Raw genomic sequence first — 17,998 nt, 5'->3', positions numbered from 1 at the left:
CCTCAGACCAGAGGACATTTCTCCAAAAAGTAAAATTTTTGTCCCCATGTGCAGTTGCAAACCGTAGTCTCACTTTTTTATGGCGGTTTAAGAGCAGTGGCTTCTTCCTTGCTGAGTGGCCTTTCAGGTTATGTCGATATAGGACTTGTTTTACTGTGGATATAGATACTTTTGTACCGGTTTCCTCCAGCATCTTCACAAGGTCCTTTGCTGTTGTTCTGGGATTGATTTTCACTTTTCGGCACTAAAGTGCGGTCATCTCTAGGAGACAGAATGTGTCTCCTTCCTGAGCGCTATGATGGTTGCGTGGTCCCATGGTGTTTATACTTGCATACTATTGTTTGTACAGATGAACGTGGTACCTTCAGGCGTTTGGAAATTGCTCCCAAGTATGAACCATAGTTGTGGAGGTCTACACTTTTTTTTCTGAGGTCTTGGCTGATTTCTTATGATTTTCCCATGATGTCAAGCAAATAGGCACTGAGTTTGAAGGTGGGCCTTGAAATACATCCACAGGTACACCTCCAATTGACTCAAATTATGTCAATTAGCCTGTCTGAAGCACCTAAAGCCATGACATAATTTTCTGGAATATTCCAAGCTGTTTAAAGGCACAGTCGATTTAGTCTATGTAAACTTCTGACCCACTGGAATTGTGATACAGGAAATTATAAGTGAAATATTCTGTTTGTAAACAATTGTTGGAAAAATGACTAGTGTCATGCACAAAGTAGATGTCCTAACCGACTTGCCAAAACTATAGTTTGTTAAAACGAGTTTTAATGACTCCAACGTAAGTGTATGTAAACTTCCGACATCAACTGTACGTAAAAAATTCTACGTAGAGTGTCCCGCACATGCGCAAGCCCTCTTTGACCATTAGCTGTCGGGAAGAGAGGTCCAGTAAAAGTCAGATCCGCAGCAGCTCTGTAAATTATAAAGTCAATCTCAATGTGACTTGGATTTAAAAAGAATAGTGCAGACTGATGATAAAAAATATGTTTACACCAATCCAATGCTTTTAAACTTTAGTAGTACAAAAATAATCAAGTTGGCTCCTGAGTGGCACAGCGGTCTAAGGCACTGCATCATTGCATCTCAGTGCTAGAGGCGTCACTACAGACTCTGGTTCGATTCCAGGCTGTATCACAACCGGCCGTGATTGGGAGTTCCATAGGGCGGCGCACAATTGGCCCAGCGTTTTCCGGGTTAGGGTTTGGCCGTCATTGTAAATAAGAATTTGTTTTTAACTGACTTGCCTAGTTAAATAAATACTTTAAAAAATCCCTGTTAGCTTGTGATAGCTAGCGATACACAAGCTAGGCGTATTTGAAACGTTGCCATCTCCTGGATGCATTTACCTGCCAGATTCAGTAGCTTGAAAACCTCCCAAAAGCTTGAAAACCCAATTTGATTTTTGGTTAAAGTTAAAGATGCTAGCTGTGCCACTAGAGATTCTGGGTTCGAGTCCAGGCTCTGTCGCAGCCAGCCCGCGACAGGTAGACACATGGGTCAGCCCACAATTGGCCCAGCGTCATTTGGGTTAGGGGAGGGTTTGGCCGGCAGGGTTGTCCTTGTCCCATCTTGCACTAGTGACTCCTGTGGTGGGCCGGGCGCAGTGCACGCTGACAAGGTCACCAGGTGTACGGTGTTTGCTCTGACACATTGGTGTGGTTGGCTTCCGGGTTAAGTGGGCATTGTGTCAAGAACCAGTGTGGCTTGGTTGGGTTGTGTTTCGGGGGACGCGCGGCTCTCGACCTTCGCCTCTCCCGAGTCCGTACGGTTGTAGCAGTGATGAGACAAGACTGTAACTACTAATTGGATACCACTAAATTGGGGAGAAAAAGGGGTTAAAAAAAGGTAAATATGCATTATGCAGAAATTGATCCACCATTTCCTGGTTGCTCAAATTAAAAGAGTGCGCCTAATTTCAGTATATGCGACAAAACAAGCATTATACTATGCCATCACACTTCTGACACCAGTGTAGCGAACAGCAACATTGCAGGTCGCCCAAAAAGTTACATATTGCAGCTTAAAGAAAAAATAAACATAATACATCATTTTTTTTAGTTAGTTTGTGTCAAAGCTAATAGTTGCAGAATAGTTTTCGTGTTTCAAACAGGTTTGTTAATTATTTTATTTAAATTGACATTTTTTTTTCCTGACAAGTTTTTGTTTCAGTATTCATTTACTATAAAAACCTTGGTTAGGAGACATAGGTTCGAGACCGGCAGGGGCAGTTGCCCCGTTTGCTATGCCATCCCATCCCACTTCTGACACCAGTGTAGCAAACAGCAACATTGCGGGTCTCCTTGTGTATTGTGGTGAAATACTTGACTAAATCATTATTGTAGTATCCCAGGAATGCTATATCCACTGCCCTTGGACGGTATGCTCTCTAACATTAATTATGAAACAATTCCATAATAAACTAAAGTCACTTGGCTACCATTACTAGTAGGGAAAAAATCAGGTGCCAATGTAACAAGTTTTGGGCGTGTGATAAGATCAAGAAGTCGTGTATCGAAAAATGCTCTTTTTGAGTAATGTTTGCCATTGACACCTGATGGACATTAGATCAATGCTTTGTACGTCGTTTCGCATTATAACCAAGTTAAAATAAAACCACTGCAGTTGGATTCAGATTAGCCTACTTTTAAAAATGTCCAGCCTTCGGACAGCTTGGCAACAGCAGCTACGTACAGTGTGAAGCAGCACCCAGAAGCGAACAAAGCGACCCGGAAGCGCTGAACCAATTGGAGGCAGGCAGAAAGAATACCAATCTTTAATAATAAAGCAAGACAAAATCTGCAATCGGGACATCAGGTCTGTGTGCAATTCATGGAATTTGTTTGTAAATGTGCATTTCTGGAAGTTGATAAACCCCAAATGTATGCATTATGCAGATAATATAATTTTATGCCCCTCGATTCGTTAAAAAGTTGGAATGTAAAAAATACCAAAGTGAACGCATTTTGGAAAAGATTGGCATAACGTCTTTTAGAATATCTTTCTGTCAGCGTGCGGTTGTTACATTGTGACCTTTACGCATTGATGATGTTTTATAAAAGCATTTAAGCTCAAAGCTCGAGCATCTTACCTATTTGCGTGCTATTTGCAGGGCATGGTCTGTTTAGGAAGTGTCCCGTTTTTTAAGAGGTGGGGAGGCCGGGCTATTCAAACCTGCAATTCGTCGTAAACATTGATTCATGTTTTTGACATAAATACACATTTGTGTTAAGCGGCCTCCTTTTAGGAGAAAATGAGATGCTCCTAATTTTGGGGTCTGCAGAATATGGCGTCCCGCCTTATAAAAATAAGTCAGGCTGCCATTTTTGTTTCTCTTTTGTCTGAAAATGTTTTAATAAATGTGTCTGAGATTGTTTCTGTGTGGCATCGTATCGGATTGTCGCATCGCCAAATGTGACAGAATTTCAGAGCTGTCGAGGGGCACACGTGCTCTCAAAAGTCTAGACTACCAAGGGAAACATGAAATGCTGCCTAAATGAATTATAACTGGAAGGGGACGTAACTAATATTTTACAGGAAATATATTTTGTAAAGAATAAAACGTTGACATTGAGCCTATTCTGATTTCCGTAGACCAACAATGTGTGCTAAACTGTCTAGGCATAAAACCTCTGGCATAAACCTTTGGGAATGGGATAAAGAATATTCAAGGTAGGCCTATCGAAAATGACTGACAGGTGTGACCGTATTCAGTGAAAGTTTGGATGTTTGATTGCATTCTTGTAATGTCTTTTGAGGCCTGTGATTGACTGCAGTTTGAGCTGAACATACTAGGTTTTTATACAATAACTATGAACATTTATTATTGTGACTGTGAATTGTGCTATTTGTTCTGTTAATTAACCAAATCCGAATGCGACAAAGTTACTCTATTGTATAAATACTTCATTATTGGCATATTATATATTTTTTCTAAGTATTCATGTAATATAGTAGAAAGAATATAATAATCTAAGTTATTAGGTAATAAACTCATGATAACAGCCCTATTCACACAGTCACAATCTAATTTCATAAACCATATGGTACAAAACTGGTCTCTTTGTCTTGAGAGGTAGAGACCTGAGTCTGCCTCCCATTAAGGCTATTGTACTTTCCCCCACTCTACTACTTCTGCTCTGTGCAAAGGAAAATAGGAGGGATGCTCAAAAACAAAACAGTCACATGAAACATCAGTATACCTGTCCATTTTATTCGTAGTTGTAATCTAATACGTTTTATTAACCTCTAAATACATGGGATAATGCTTTGTAGATAATGGTATTTGGAAAATTATAAAATACCGCAATAAAACGTGCGTTTCTATCGCAGGATGGCTGAGCCTCGGTTCAACAACCCCTACTTCTGGCCTCCGCCTCCCTCCATGCCTGGCCAGGTAAGGACATCTTAATGTTTTATGTCCTTCCATCTAGGCTGACATGGTTATGCATACTCAGCTCATTATTTTCTCAGTTAGAAGTATTTAAATCTAGGTAAATGCCCATCAGAAGAGGTTAACAACTAAGGTATTAAACGGAAACAAAAGTATGACTACAATGGGATCATCTTTAGATTGATGGTTGATACAATGGAGCTGTTTTCTGTTGAACATGACCGGTTAACCCTTTCAGCTGGATAACCTGGTGCTCATCAACAAGATCAAGGAGCAGCTGATGGCTGAGAAGATCCGACCCCTGCACCTGCCACCCAACTCAGCCCCCTCCCAGCAAACCCTGCTGGTGGCTTCCTCCCCCTCAGACGGGGGGCAGCAGCAGCATGGCATGCCCATGCCCAAGCACCAGCAGGGGCAGCACCACCCTCAGGGCTTGGTCCAGCAGCCCGACATCGCCCTGCACGCCCGCCCAGCCTCCAGCTCTGTGCCAGGTAGGTACTGTAACAGTGTTTGCTGTCTGCTCACCACACTGGCGTGCTCACTGGAGACACCACCTGGCTCTGGTCATACTTAAAGACCAATATTCTGTTCAATGGTCTCAATCTCAATAGTCTGAAGTGCCTTCCCCTTCGCATCTCCTCTCCGTCATCTGCATTGATTAGGAAAGCACAGATGAAAGTCATATGGTGGATGCCTACCAGTGTAGTTCTTTCATATCGGTGCAGAGGATTGAAAGTAAGTCAAAAATGTAGCTTAAATGCAGCCATAGATGTAGACATTTTTAATCATCCCCGTTGTATTATGGAGCGTTGTAAGATCTCAGGAGGCATGTTGAGTATAAATTGGTGCTATTTATAAAGTGATTTTCTCATTTGTCCCTCAGTTAGATCAGTTAACTTTATTACCTTCAATGTCGATGATGCAGACGTGAATATGGATGACAAGTCAGCAGTGAAGGCCAAAGGACTGTGGGATGAGTGGCACATGCGACAGATCGTAGAGCAGCCCTCTAGAGTCAACCATCGGTCAGGTAATAACCACACCACCTTTCTCATTGGAAACATACAATCGTCAATGAAAACATTCAAAAGCTGTGTAGTTCACAAGGGTTAGACAAGAGCCAAATGCATTTACATTTACATTTACATTTAAGTCATTTAGCAGACGCTCTTATCCAGAGCGACTTACATTTCAGTGTGCCTTTGAAGTTCTGACACCTTCCCTAATTAGTTTGTGTCAAAGCTCAGTCTCTCAGCAAGCTAACTCGCTAACCTTTTGCATGGCTTATCATTTGTAAGTCTTCATGTGCCCATACACAGGTCTGGCCCGGCCGGACGGCCACAGCACTTCCGAGGCCCTCACGCCCACCACACCCACCTCCAGCAGCCAGAACCGACTGGGAGGGGCCCCATCGGTCAACATCATCTCCGGACTGGCCAGTGGGCCTGGCATGGAGCAGATGAAGAACGGGGGCCTGGCCGGACTCCTCGGCCCTCCACCCAAGACACCCCGCGGCAGGAAGAAGATCAAAGCTGAGAGCGGAGGGCCTCTTCTGGTGGTGCCCTACCCCATCATGGCCTCTGGCGCAGACCAGGGCTGCATCACCTTCCCTGCCAAAGAGGGCAAAACGTACAGGTATGGGCAATGTTTGTAAAACGGATTCAATTTAGCTTAGTTTCAAGTGTACATAATAATTCTTATTTCTTCAATAAGTACCAATTTCAGTGGTTGTAGACCTGGAGAAATTTGAGTCACATGCACATATCGGTAACGGTGTTATTGGTAACACAGTGTTATACATAAGACATTCATAACACCCTCAAAGATTGGTCATGGCACCTTTTTGAGTGTTGCAGTATCATTCATAACACAACATTCATCCATGACATATGATACGACTCAGTCCCATTTGTATGTATCCCTCCACTCAGATGCAAAGTGTGTCCGCTTACCTTCTTGTCCAAGTCGGAGATGCAGATCCACTCCAAGTCCCACACGGAGGCCAAACCCCACAAGTGTCCCCACTGCTCCAAGTCCTTTGCCAACGCGTCCTACCTGGCCCAGCACCTCCGCATTCACCTGGGCATCAAGCCTTACCACTGCTCCTACTGCGAGAACTCCTTCCGTCAGCTCTCGCACCTGCAGCAGCACACCAGGTCATTTGAGTTCACCTTCATGGAATAGGAAGGAATAGGAAAAAAAGTAATCCACCAAAATCCACACCATATTAAAATGTGTTTGTGGCTTCACAATGGCAATGACAACATGAATTAAAAACATGTTTTAAACAGGAACACTCCATGTATTGCTGGAATGTACAGTAGCCTTGAACTGCATTGTTGGATAAGGGCTTGTAAGTAAGCATTTCATCGTAAGGTTGTATTGGTACCTGTTGTATTTGGCACATGTGACAAATAACATTTGATTTGCATCAGTGACCCTGACATTGGGCAGCACTGAGAAATGTATGATTATGCCATTGTTTTATAACTCTTTATATATATTTTTTACACCATATTATTTTACATTGTCATTACATTATATGTCCTGTCATAATTGCTAAATAAAACATAATATATCAGTCCATTCTCTCTCCAACATGCATCTATTTTCCTCTGCATGCGTCTTAGAATCCACACTGGTGACAGACCCTATAAATGCGCGGCCCCTGGATGTGAAAAGGCCTTTACCCAGCTCTCTAACCTACAGGTCAGTATTACATCACAGCAGGTACAATGTACAATTCTAATTGAATGTAGCCCTAAATGGCATACTGCAGAAGTGAAGGTATAAGATTCCATGAGAGAAAAATATGGTCTACTCAACCATACAATAATTACTTTCCTGGGATGCTCTGAATGATAGTTATCCTCTAATGAGTGACTGAGTTGTGCTTATCTCTTCTATTTCTCTCTCGCTCTGCCCACCCCCTCCCCTCCTCTCGCTCTCTCTCTTTATGTAGTCTCACCAGAGGCAGCACAACAAGGACAAGCCGTACAAATGTCCCAACTGCTACCGTGCCTACTCAGATTCAGCATCGTTACAGATCCACCTGTCGACGCACGCCATCAAAAACGCTAAGGCCTACTGCTGCAGTATGTGTGGCCGGGCATACACCTCAGTGAGTATCCTATCCCTCTGTTCAGTATTAGGTGTTAGTAGTAGTGTAAGCAAATCCAATAAATTGCTATAGTCCTGTTCAGTTATATTGTCTGTAAACATTTGCAGAAGCCGCACATAAAACCACAACATAACTAAGCATGAATTAAGCTCACCACATGAAGAAAGAAAGAGGGGTCAAAGATTGTGATTTACAGAATCAGTTGCCTACTGACTTTTATAAAAACCTGCAGGCGATTACTGAATGTTGGGACCAGGGTTGCCAACCTATTCCTGTGTTTAGGCATTTGTGTGGGGAAACCAACAGAATTTCAGTTGTCCATTTTGTGTCTTTGCAGGAAACCTACCTTATGAAGCACATGTCCAAACATACAGTGGTTGAGCACCTAGTGAGCCACCAGTCCCCCCAGAGGACAGAGTCCCCCAGTATCCCAATACGCATCTCCCTCATCTGAGCTCTCCACCCACACAGCAGTACTGTATGTTGTTGTATTCATTTTCTATGTAAGGCTGTAGTTTAGGAACCCTGCATATAAGGTCATCAACACAAGGCCTACATACAGTGCCTTTGGAAAGTATTCAGACCCCTTGACTTTTTCCACATTTTGTTACGTTACAGCCTTATTCTAAAATGGATTTTTAATAGAAATCCTCAGCAATCTACACACAATACCACATAATGACAAATTTAATACAGGTTTTTTGAATTTGTAGCAAATTTAAATAAAATAAAAAACAGAAATAGCTTTTTTTTTTAAATTTTTATTTTACCTTTATTTAACCAGGCAAGTCAGTTAAGAACATATTCTTATTTTCAATGACGGCCTGGGAACAGTGGGTTAACTGCCTGTTCAGGGGCAGAACGACAGATTTGTACCTTGTCAGCTCGGGGGTTTGAACTCACAAACTTCCGGTTCCTAGTCCAACGCTCTAACCACTAGGCTACGCTGCCGCCCATTTACATAAGTATTCAAACCTTTTACTCTTTTTATTTATTTTATTTAACCTTTATTTAACCAGGAAGGGCTCATTGAGATTAAAATCTAGTTTTGAAGAGCGCCCTGGCCAAGATAGGCAGCACCAAGTCATTACAAAAAAAATTGACAGACAGACAACATGAAAAACTACAAGTAATCTAGTAAAAACCATTTAATTCACAAGAGTATAAAACAGCAAATTAAAAACATTGACAGGTCAGGGAATCAGCCTCAAAATCCTTCATCAGTGATTTAAAAACACCAATCGGGACAAGTTCTTCCAGTTTAAAAGTATTTTGTAAGGTGTTCCAAGACGATGGCGCAGAGTATATAAAGCAGAGTATATAAAAGCCCGTTTACCAAATTCAGTTCGGACATTTGGAACAGTTAGCAGGATAACGTCCAGCGAACGAAGAGAGTACCCACCACATTTATGAACAATAAAAATATCAAAATAAAAAGGTAATAAACCCAAAATGGCTTTGTAAATAAAAGTATACCAGTGACTGAGATACGAGTGACTAGAGAAGGCCAGCCAACCCTGGTATACAAAGTGCAGTGGTGCGTAAGGGTTTTGCAGTTTAAAATAAATCTCAAAGTACCATGGTAAAGAGTGTCAATTGATCTCAAACACTGAGCGGAAGCATTCATATATAAAATATCTGTGATAAAATGCTGGGTCCGTTGTCTGAGTCAGGCGCAAGACACAGGTTTGAGAAAACACAAAAGTCTTTACTCAAAATATTAAAAACCGGAATATCTCCAACAAGGAAACATAAAGTCTAGAGAAACCCTCCAACACACACGGTAACACAAAACAATCACGGACAAAACAGAAAGGTAGACGAGAGGGTAAATAAGGAACATTATAAGGGAGTAGAAATCAGGTGTGCGTAATCAAGACAAAACAAAAGGAAAAAGGAAACATGGATCGGTGATGACGAGAAAGCCGGTGGCGTCGACCGCCGCCCGAACAAGGAGAGGAGCCGACCTCAGCCGAAGTCGTGACAATATCCCCATAGTCTAGTAAAGGCATAAATGTAGCTGATACTAGCCTCCTTCTGGCTTCAAAAGAAAAACAGGCCTTATTCCTAAAATAAAGTCCCAATTTCAGCTTCAATTTTTTGTAAGTTGTTGAATATATTACTCAAAGTAATTTATGGTAGAATGGCCAGACGGAAGCCACTCCTCAGTAAAAGGCACACGACGGCCTGCTTGGAGTTTGCCAAAAGGCACCTAAAGATTCTCAAACCATGAGAAACAATATTCTCTGGTCTGATAAAACCAAGATTGGACTCTTTGTCCTGAAAGCCAAGCGTCACATCTGGAGGAAACCTGGCACCATCACTACGGTGAAGCGTGGTGGTGGCAGCATCATGCTGTGGGGATGTTTTTCAGCGGCAGGGACTGGGAGATTAGTCAGAATCTAGGCAAAGATGAACGGAGCAAAGTATAGAGAGATCCCGGATGAAAACCTGCACCAGAGCGCTCAGAACCTCAGACTTGGCCGAAGGTTCACCTTCCAACAGGAGAATGACCCTAGGCACACAGCCAAGACAACGCAGGACAAGTCTCAATGTCCTTGAGTGGCCCATCCAAAGCCCGGACTTGAACCCGATCGAACATCTCTTGACCTGATAATATCTGTGCAGAAACGCTCCCCATCCAACCTGACAGAGCTTGAGAGGATCTGTAAAGAAGAATGGGAGAAACTCCCCAAATACAGGTGTGCCAAGCTTGTAGCGTCATACCCAAGAAGACTTGATGCTGTAATCGCTGCCAAAGGTGCTTAAACAAAGTACTGAGTAAAGGGTCTGAATACTTATGTAAATGTGATATTTCTGTTTTTTTTGCAAAAATGTCTAAAAATTGGGTATTTATGGGGTATTGTGTGTAGATTGGTGAGGGGAAAAAACAATTTAATCAATTTTAGAATAAGGCTGTAACGTAACAAAATGTGGAAAAAGTCAAGGGGTCTGAATACTTTCTGAAAACACTGTATGCATTCACATGACACCTGACATTAATTTCCAAACCCCTTGTTCTATTTTGACACAGATTGGGTCAGTTAAATGAAAACAAACACATTCTTTGCAAATGTTTATGTCAATGGAAACAAATGTCGGATAATGTCTCGCGTCGAATAAAACTGAGCACTTACAAAGGCGTTTTGCAAACAGTGATATATAGTACCAGTCAAAAGTTTAGACACACTTACTCAGCATTCTTTTTTCTTTATTTTTACTATTTTCTACATTGTAGAATAATAGTGAAGACATCAAAACTATGAAATAACACATATGGAAACATGTAGTAACGAAAAACGTTTTAAACAAATCAACATATATTTTAGATTCTTCTAAGTAGCCACCCTTTGCCTTGATGACAGCTTTGAACACTCCTGGCTGAGGTGCTGCTACTCTAATGAACTTATCCTCTGCAGCAGAGGTAACTCTAGGTCTTCCTTTCCTGTGGCGGTCCTCATGATAACCAGTTTCATCATTTTTGGTTACATGATTCCATGTGTTATTTCATAGTTTTGATGTCTTCACTAGTATTCTACAATGTAGAAAATAGTAAAAATAAAGAAAACCCCTTGAATGAGTAGCTGTGTCCAAACATTTGACTGGTACTGTATATATTCCATTAAATGGATTTCCAAAATGTGCCAGACAATATTTGCCCTTATACGGAAAATAAATCGATTTGAAAAAATCTGGGTGTGTTCTGGTGACATCCAAAGAGCACCTTAAAGGGTCAATATGCAGTTGCTACATACATTCCTGGACGTATAAAGGTATTCTATGTCCCCATTGATTCTTGAAGAATATAACTTAGAAATGCTTCATGAGTTTAGGTCAACTTTCATACCGCATCAGAACCCAAAATATAAGCTTGTTTTACACCAATGTTTGTAAACAAGGTCAATGTAAACGAACACTGTAAAACAATGGTTAAAACTATCCTTTAGATATCATGGGTGGTCAGTCGTTGCATCTATAGCCCGGTCTATGAATTTGAGAGTTGTTACATTTCTCCAGCCCCATCCCTCAACTTTTTACCGAAACAGTGGCGGGGAAAACATTTTGTTATTGTTTCAACTGCGGATTGTCCCTTTAAAGCACTTTCAGGCTTTGTGGTTTTGACTCCAAATGTTTCCATCTTTTCCAATGGAAATGCAAAAGCATTGCTTGAGGCAGCTAAGAGTATTGACTGTGTCTAATCGAAAGTCTGTTTTTTTGTTGTTATATTTTTGTTCAATGCAAGTATACAGGGTCAAACTATAAAAGTGCCATTTAAGCAGAAACCAATTGGAACAATGTGGACCATTAGTTTGTCAGGTTGTTTCTCTCAGAGGAATGATGAAACAAACTAAAGTGCACCAAAATGTAAAAAAGGAAGGAATGTTTGTTTTGTCCAGATCATTTCAATCATTGTTTGTGGTTAATCGAATCAAGATCATATGGGTTCTAATGACCAGACACTAATTCAATCAACTGAACTGTTCAAATCAACAGAACATTTCACCCACCGGTTTTCCTTGCGGCCAGGTAGCACAGATGGTAGCTTTGCACCTATGTGAGCCAAGTCAAGATTCATTAGGAAAGCAAGCTAACATTAGCTAGTGTGCCAGCTTTACGGTATTGCTTGGCACGGCCCTCGATAGGCATACGCAAAACTATCGCGATGAGTATTACAACTGTCATTTACAGTCATGCCAGCGTTTGTCAAGTAACTTCCAATGGTTCTCCTAATACAAGCACCTGTTAGCTAGGGTGCTAATAACAGAGAGTAATGCTTTTGTCACTATAGTTCTGTAATAAGTCACAACAGCTGATGATGGCTCTCATGATTGTGACCGAGTCAGGCAGGCCTTGACAGGGGGGCATCAAGTTAAGTGTTGCCACGTTGGTAATGTTGTTAGGTCTATGTTACTTGAGTAGAACATTTCTACTCCAATTATAGAGAAATATATAGCGAGCTTACATTTATTGGAGGTTAAGTATTTTGGTATTTATGTTGACTTCTAGTTTGTTATAATCTCACTTGTGTCACATTCAAAATCTTATCAAGTCAACTTAAAGCTAACAGGACACAATAGTATTTGAAAGTGGACCAAAAAGTGAACCAATATTAACCCCTAAGCCCACTACATTCAGGATAGATTCATCTTGATTTTTCAACAGGTTTACAATTAATTACTGTAAAGTATAGTCAGTATGAATTTGTTCAAAGGTTCATACCATATATAACTTCATATGAACTGGCAGTGTTACTGCAAGTGTTTCATCATGGTATACACAGTATTGTTTGTTGTATTTTTACTGTAATTTTACCTTCTGGTTGCTCAGGATGGTACTAGTAGCTTGTATTCTTCCAAGTTGCTTAAGAAAAGGTGCTAAGGTTAGATGTTTATTTGAGATGGAGCTGAGAATATTGTTAAATACATTTATAGTATGTAAAAAAAATATAAAAAAATATAATTCAAGCCACTGGCCTGGAAACAAACATTTATGCCAACAGACCCTGCCTCTTCAATTTTAGTCTCTTCTGAGAAAAACTATAGGGAAATGTACATGTTGCTGTATTGTAATGATCCTCATTCTAGTACCATTTTCATAAACTGTTGTTTTGGGTTAGAGTTTTGTACAGGTATGTTTATGTATGAACTTATTGTAATGATTTTAGTCTATCCGAATATTGATCATTTGTTATTAATATGAATGTTTTCAGTTTACGTATAAGCCTTAACTATTTTATCATTGAACAACCATTTTATTTCCATATTCTGTATTGTGTTCTTCAGTATTCAGTCTAGTAAACATTTTTATTTTTCCGCATGGAATATCCAAACTGTAATCTGTATATTAATGAACTGTTAACCCATATTCTCTATGAAAAGATGTGTAGATTTATTACACCTCTTTCTTTGTGATTTCATATAAAGTTTAGACAACTTAATATGCACAAGACTGAGAAGTAAAACTAATATCAATGTTTTAAAAAAACTTTATCTTTACCTTGTTTAATAAACAGACAGTTAAACAATTTTTTTTTACTGCATAACTTTGATGAATAATTTAAAACCAAACAACAGTTTGCAGCCACACTGAATATTGTATTCAAAACATGGGTTGAATATTGTATTCACCATTCAATATTGCAACATTTATCATCAACAACATGATTGTTTGACCTTCTGTTCCAAGATATGACCTGGAGTTTATTCATTAGGAACCAGATAGAAGCAAACAGTCAAAACAGGGAGGGACTAACCTGAACATTTTCAATTGCCCAAATCTTTGCTTCTGTTTGGCACTAATGAATACACCCCAGGTGCGCTTAAACTAAACAAATGAATCAAATACACATGGGAAGATTGAATTACCTTTATTTATGAAAATACATGTTTATTATCTTTATTTAAAAAAATCACATTTACATTAGTACCTAAAAGTTAATGTTAATTACTCTAATGAATATGACTGTTAATAGCAAGCATTATTTGTAGATTGATATTCCCTCTCAGTTTAGCAGCAGGACAGAGCATTACACTTTATCATTACAGGCACCTTGAAGACAAAATGGAGGATTACAAAGCATACCATACCATATTATTTAATGTACATTCCTTGCTGAATTAATCTCTAACTGCTACAGTGAATGATTGTAAGTTGTCAGTGGCTAAATAAAAAGGTTAAAATTCCATGTTTATAAAACATTGCTAAATTAAAATCGCTTTGTGGTTAAAACACCCAAGAGTCATACTACACAAACTTAAAAATCTATAGTGAAAAATAAATGCATTACTGTAACAGATGATCAAATGATGTGTATACTGTGAATATGGTATTTTCCAAGACTACCAAGCAGGCCCTAACCTCGACAAGGGATTAATGTCACTCCCACAAAAGTTACATAAAAAATAAGCAGCTTTTTAATTTTTTTAAAATGATAAAGTACCTAAAAACACTGACCTCTAAATGGGCATGCAAGTGGATCCCATTCAAAGCAAAACAAACTATTGTAAAACTTGCTATCTTTCTTAAAATGTTTAACCTTTATTTAACTAGGCAAGTCAGTTAAGGACAAATTCTTATTTTACAATGATGGCCTAACCCGGATGACGCTGGGCCAATTGAACGCCGCCTTATGGGACTCCCGATCACGGCCGGTTATGATACAGCCCGGGATCGAACCAGGGTCTGTAGTGACGCCTCTAGCACTGAGATGCTGCGCCAGAATCTCTTACATAAGAGACAACAAACGGTATTGTTCGCCACATTAAAACGCATTTTAGTTAAGAACATAATGAACAGAGGTATAGTATAGTCTACACCAGAGTACAGGTTTGTAGTGGTTTGAGTGATAATATTAAGATTGCTAATAATGGCTATTTGAAAGCCAACAATCTGCTTCTTAGCATTAGGCTACACACACATACTGTTTCTGCCTCATTACAACACATCCAGTTGTATGTAACATTCTCGCCCTCGTAACACCATTGGTCCACTCGATAGAAAACACGTTTGTAAACTTAACAGATACGCCTTGAACCACGTTAAGAATTAATCTCAGAAAACATCCTAAAACATATTAAAATCCCAAAAGGCATGAGTTTTTCATAGAAAATAAAATGCCAACAATGGATTTAAGTTCAATCCTACAGCTACCGTTTCACTGCCACATTCCTCAGAATGTAAACCAACTCGAGCATATTCTAAATAAAAAGTGATAATTTCAAACGGCTCTTTCACACCACTGTCATTTAATTGTTACTATGGTACATTGAGGTCAGACACATGCAGTAAGGTCCAAAAGTATTTGGACAGTGACAAATGTTTTGTTGTTTTGCCTCTGTACTCCAGCACTTTGCATTTGAGGGTATTTTCATCCATATTGGGTGAAACGTTTAGAAATTACAGCACTTTTTGTACATAGTCCCATGATTCTAGGGAACCAAACGTTTTAGGTAAAATGTACTTATGATATTTATGCCTGTAACCTTCTCACTCATCATTATTCACAATTCATTAAATTATTATCCGTAATCATGGTCGCATCCACATGAATGTAAAAGTATTTAGAAACATATTATATTCTTATTTACAATAAAAGTTCATCCAAAATGAACCAATACATTATTTACCATGAATTTCTATTAGGCACAAACATTTCTGAAACACAATCAAAACAAACTGCAAAATGCATTCAACAAGTTTGTAGAGTCACAAGCTTGATGTAGTCATTGCGTGCTAGGAATATGGGACCAAATACTAAACTTTTGACTATTAATACACACAAGTGAATTTCTCCAAATACTTTTGGTTCCGTAAAATAGGGGGACTATTTACAACAAGTACTGTGGTTTCTAAACGATTCACTTGATATGGATGAAGATACCATACAATTAAAGCTGAGAGTCTGCACTTGAACCATAGTCATTGTACCATTTCAAATCCAAAGTGCCGGAGTACAGAGCCAAAACAACAAAATGAGTCACTTTACAAATACTTTTGGACCTCACTGTATTAGTGTAGAAATTAAATTAAAAAGTTACCAGTCTTTTCCTTGAATACAAAGACACATATTTGATTCAATGTAAATGTAGTCATACCACCTCCAGACCTTCATAAGGCTCCATGTTCAGTTTGGCCTTATTTTCTGAATATAAAGACCATCGTAGCATTTGGAGGATTTAAAATTAAGTGCATCCACATTTAGTGCATCCAAAAAAGACCATATCTTAGTGAACTAGTTACTTCCACTTCCAATCGAACAGTTGCACTTAAGCTCAAATCACACAAGTCACTGTTCAAAATACTATTTTCAATGTTTGCCATTGACACACTCCCACAGACTTAACCAGCCAAACCCCCAAAAGCTCACGTTTCAAACATCCCACTGTAAACTCAAGGGAGATAAGGCAGCAGCTGCAAGCCAAATGAGGGAGTCAGTGGTATAATTCCACAATTCAAACTGTGTTCCACAGGCAAAGCAGAAAAGACCATGAATTGTCGTTATAGTGGAGGCATCGCATAAAAAATTCTCACAACTGTCTATTTTGTACACAATGACATAATTGTCTTGTAAAATCAACACTCAGGTCAACACCTCAAAGGTAAGGAACAGTAGCCTCAGCTTCCAGGCTTCCTTAGAGACTTGGAAGAATGGTAACGCAGAGACCAAGACTAGAGTAACAGTGACAGATTCTCCTGTGGTCAATGGAGCAGTCATTTTGTATACCAGGGTCCTCACCACCCTTTAACCTCTTCCTCATACCTAGTCACTCCCCACACAAATCACTTTCTGGTCACTGGTCACTCTCTTCTGGGTCTTTGGTGTCTGGGGGAGCTACAGGGGAGGTGAGGTTCAGGTAGCCCAGTTCAAAGGACTGCAACTGGGAATGGGGCGTGGAGGACGACGTCTGGATGCCCTCCACGCGCTCGCCCACCTTCACCCGGCAGATGGCATTGAGGATGCCCAGAGGGTCACACGCACCTGATGTCAGACTGCAGACAGACAGGTGGTTACTGTAAGAACAATGGATGAATGGTGCCAGAAGTTATGAATGACCTTGCTACAAGTGCAGTTAAAATGTTGTTCAAGCCCAGAGCAGTCACAATGTTGAAGAGCAGCTTCAAATAAGAACATACAAGCAAGTCATGTAGTATGCCCTGAGTATATTTATGACCAAAAATATAAAAAACATGGGCCCAACACTTTACACAAGTGTTGGTCCCATGTTTCATGAGCTGAAATAAAAGATCCCAGAAATGTTCCATATGCACAAAAAGCTTATTTCTCTCAAATGTTGTGCGCACATTTGTTTACATCCCTGTTAGTGAACATTTCTCCTTTTCCAAGATAATCCATCCACCTGACAGGGGTGGCAAATCAAGAAGCAGATTAAACAGCATGATATTTACACAGGGGCACCTTGTGCTGGGGACAATATTAGGCCACAAAAATGTGCAGCTTTTGTCACACAACACAATGCTACAGATGTCTCAAGTTGAGGGAGCGTGCAATTGGCATGTTGACTGCAGGAATGACCACCACAGCTTTTGCCAGATAATTGAATGTTTATTTCTCTACCATCGTTTTAGAGAATTTGGTAGTACGTCCAAACGGCCTCACAACCGCAGACCATGTGCATGGCGTCGTGTGGGGGTGAGTGGTTTCCTGATGTCAACATTGTGAACAGAGTGCTTCATGGTGGAGGTGGGGTTATTGTATGGGCAGGCATAAGCTACGGACAACGAGCACAATTGCATTTTATCGATGGCAATTTGAATGCACAAAAATAACGTGACAAGATACTGTGGGGACCATTTTTTTAAGGTGACCCGCAGATGCATATCTTTATTCCCAGTCATGTGAAATCCATATATTAGGGTCTAATGAATTCATTTCAATTGGCTGACTTCCTCATATTAACTGTAACTCCGTAAAATGAATGAAATTGTTGCATGTTGCACTTATATTTTTGAAC

General features: G+C 39.9%; 2 protein-coding genes across 15 annotated transcripts in view; one reads left to right on the top strand and one right to left on the bottom strand.

The window, feature by feature from the left end:
* The first annotated feature begins 2,696 nt into the window (after positions 1–2,696).
* On the top strand, positions 2,697–8,305 carry LOC124031882 (zinc finger protein 362-like). Of its 9 annotated transcripts, none has more exons than XM_046343676.1 (9): positions 2,697–2,829; positions 4,345–4,408; positions 4,671–4,896; positions 5,289–5,435; positions 5,704–6,040; positions 6,337–6,561; positions 7,036–7,114; positions 7,368–7,526; positions 7,864–8,305. In XM_046343676.1, exons 2-9 carry the CDS (start codon positions 4,346–4,348, stop codon positions 7,978–7,980), a joined length of 1,353 nt encoding a protein of 450 aa, XP_046199632.1. In that variant the 5' UTR covers positions 2,697–2,829; position 4,345; the 3' UTR covers positions 7,981–8,305. The 9 variants fall into 9 exon arrangements, 7 of the variants coding, with proteins under 7 accessions (XP_046199632.1, XP_046199631.1, XP_046199628.1 ...); XM_046343675.1 differs by having other exon boundaries at positions 2,698–2,829; positions 4,644–4,896; XR_006838179.1 differs by lacking the exons at positions 2,697–2,829; positions 7,864–8,305 and adding exons at positions 2,880–3,684; positions 6,697–6,758 and having other exon boundaries at positions 4,644–4,896; positions 7,368–7,417.
* A 5,573-nt stretch (positions 8,306–13,878) lies between these two features.
* ccdc30 (coiled-coil domain containing 30) overlaps positions 13,879–17,998 on the bottom strand; it is a 40,840-nt gene continuing 36,720 nt past the window's right edge. For 5 of the 6 annotated variants that reach the window (XM_046343664.1, XM_046343663.1, XM_046343666.1 and 2 more), the window contains one exon: positions 13,879–17,036. In XM_046343664.1, coding sequence (XP_046199620.1) covers positions 16,817–17,036 — 220 coding nt within the window. In that variant the 3' untranslated portion in view covers positions 13,879–16,816. The remainder of the gene's footprint in view (positions 17,037–17,998) is intronic. The other variant, XM_046343668.1, reaches the window with a different exon arrangement.

The sequence above is a fragment of the Oncorhynchus gorbuscha genome, linkage group LG03, assembly GCF_021184085.1.
Source record: "Oncorhynchus gorbuscha isolate QuinsamMale2020 ecotype Even-year linkage group LG03, OgorEven_v1.0, whole genome shotgun sequence".
NCBI classification, from domain to species: domain Eukaryota; kingdom Metazoa; phylum Chordata; class Actinopteri; order Salmoniformes; family Salmonidae; genus Oncorhynchus; species Oncorhynchus gorbuscha.
This window is presented reverse-complemented; position numbering and strand designations above follow the sequence as displayed.

Bases quoted from the DNA above. Each gene is read 5' to 3' on its own strand.
- LOC124031882 (XM_046343670.1), top strand. From the start codon at position 3,614: ATGTGTGCTAAACTGTCTAGGCATAAAACCTCTGGCATAAACCTTTGG. The intron at 6,041-6,336 runs GTATGGGCAATG...CCCTCCACTCAG, and splicing joins AAAGAGGGCAAAACGTACAG to ATGCAAAGTGTGTCCGCTTA. The intron at 7,527-7,863 runs GTGAGTATCCTA...GTGTCTTTGCAG, and splicing joins GTGGCCGGGCATACACCTCA to GAAACCTACCTTATGAAGCA.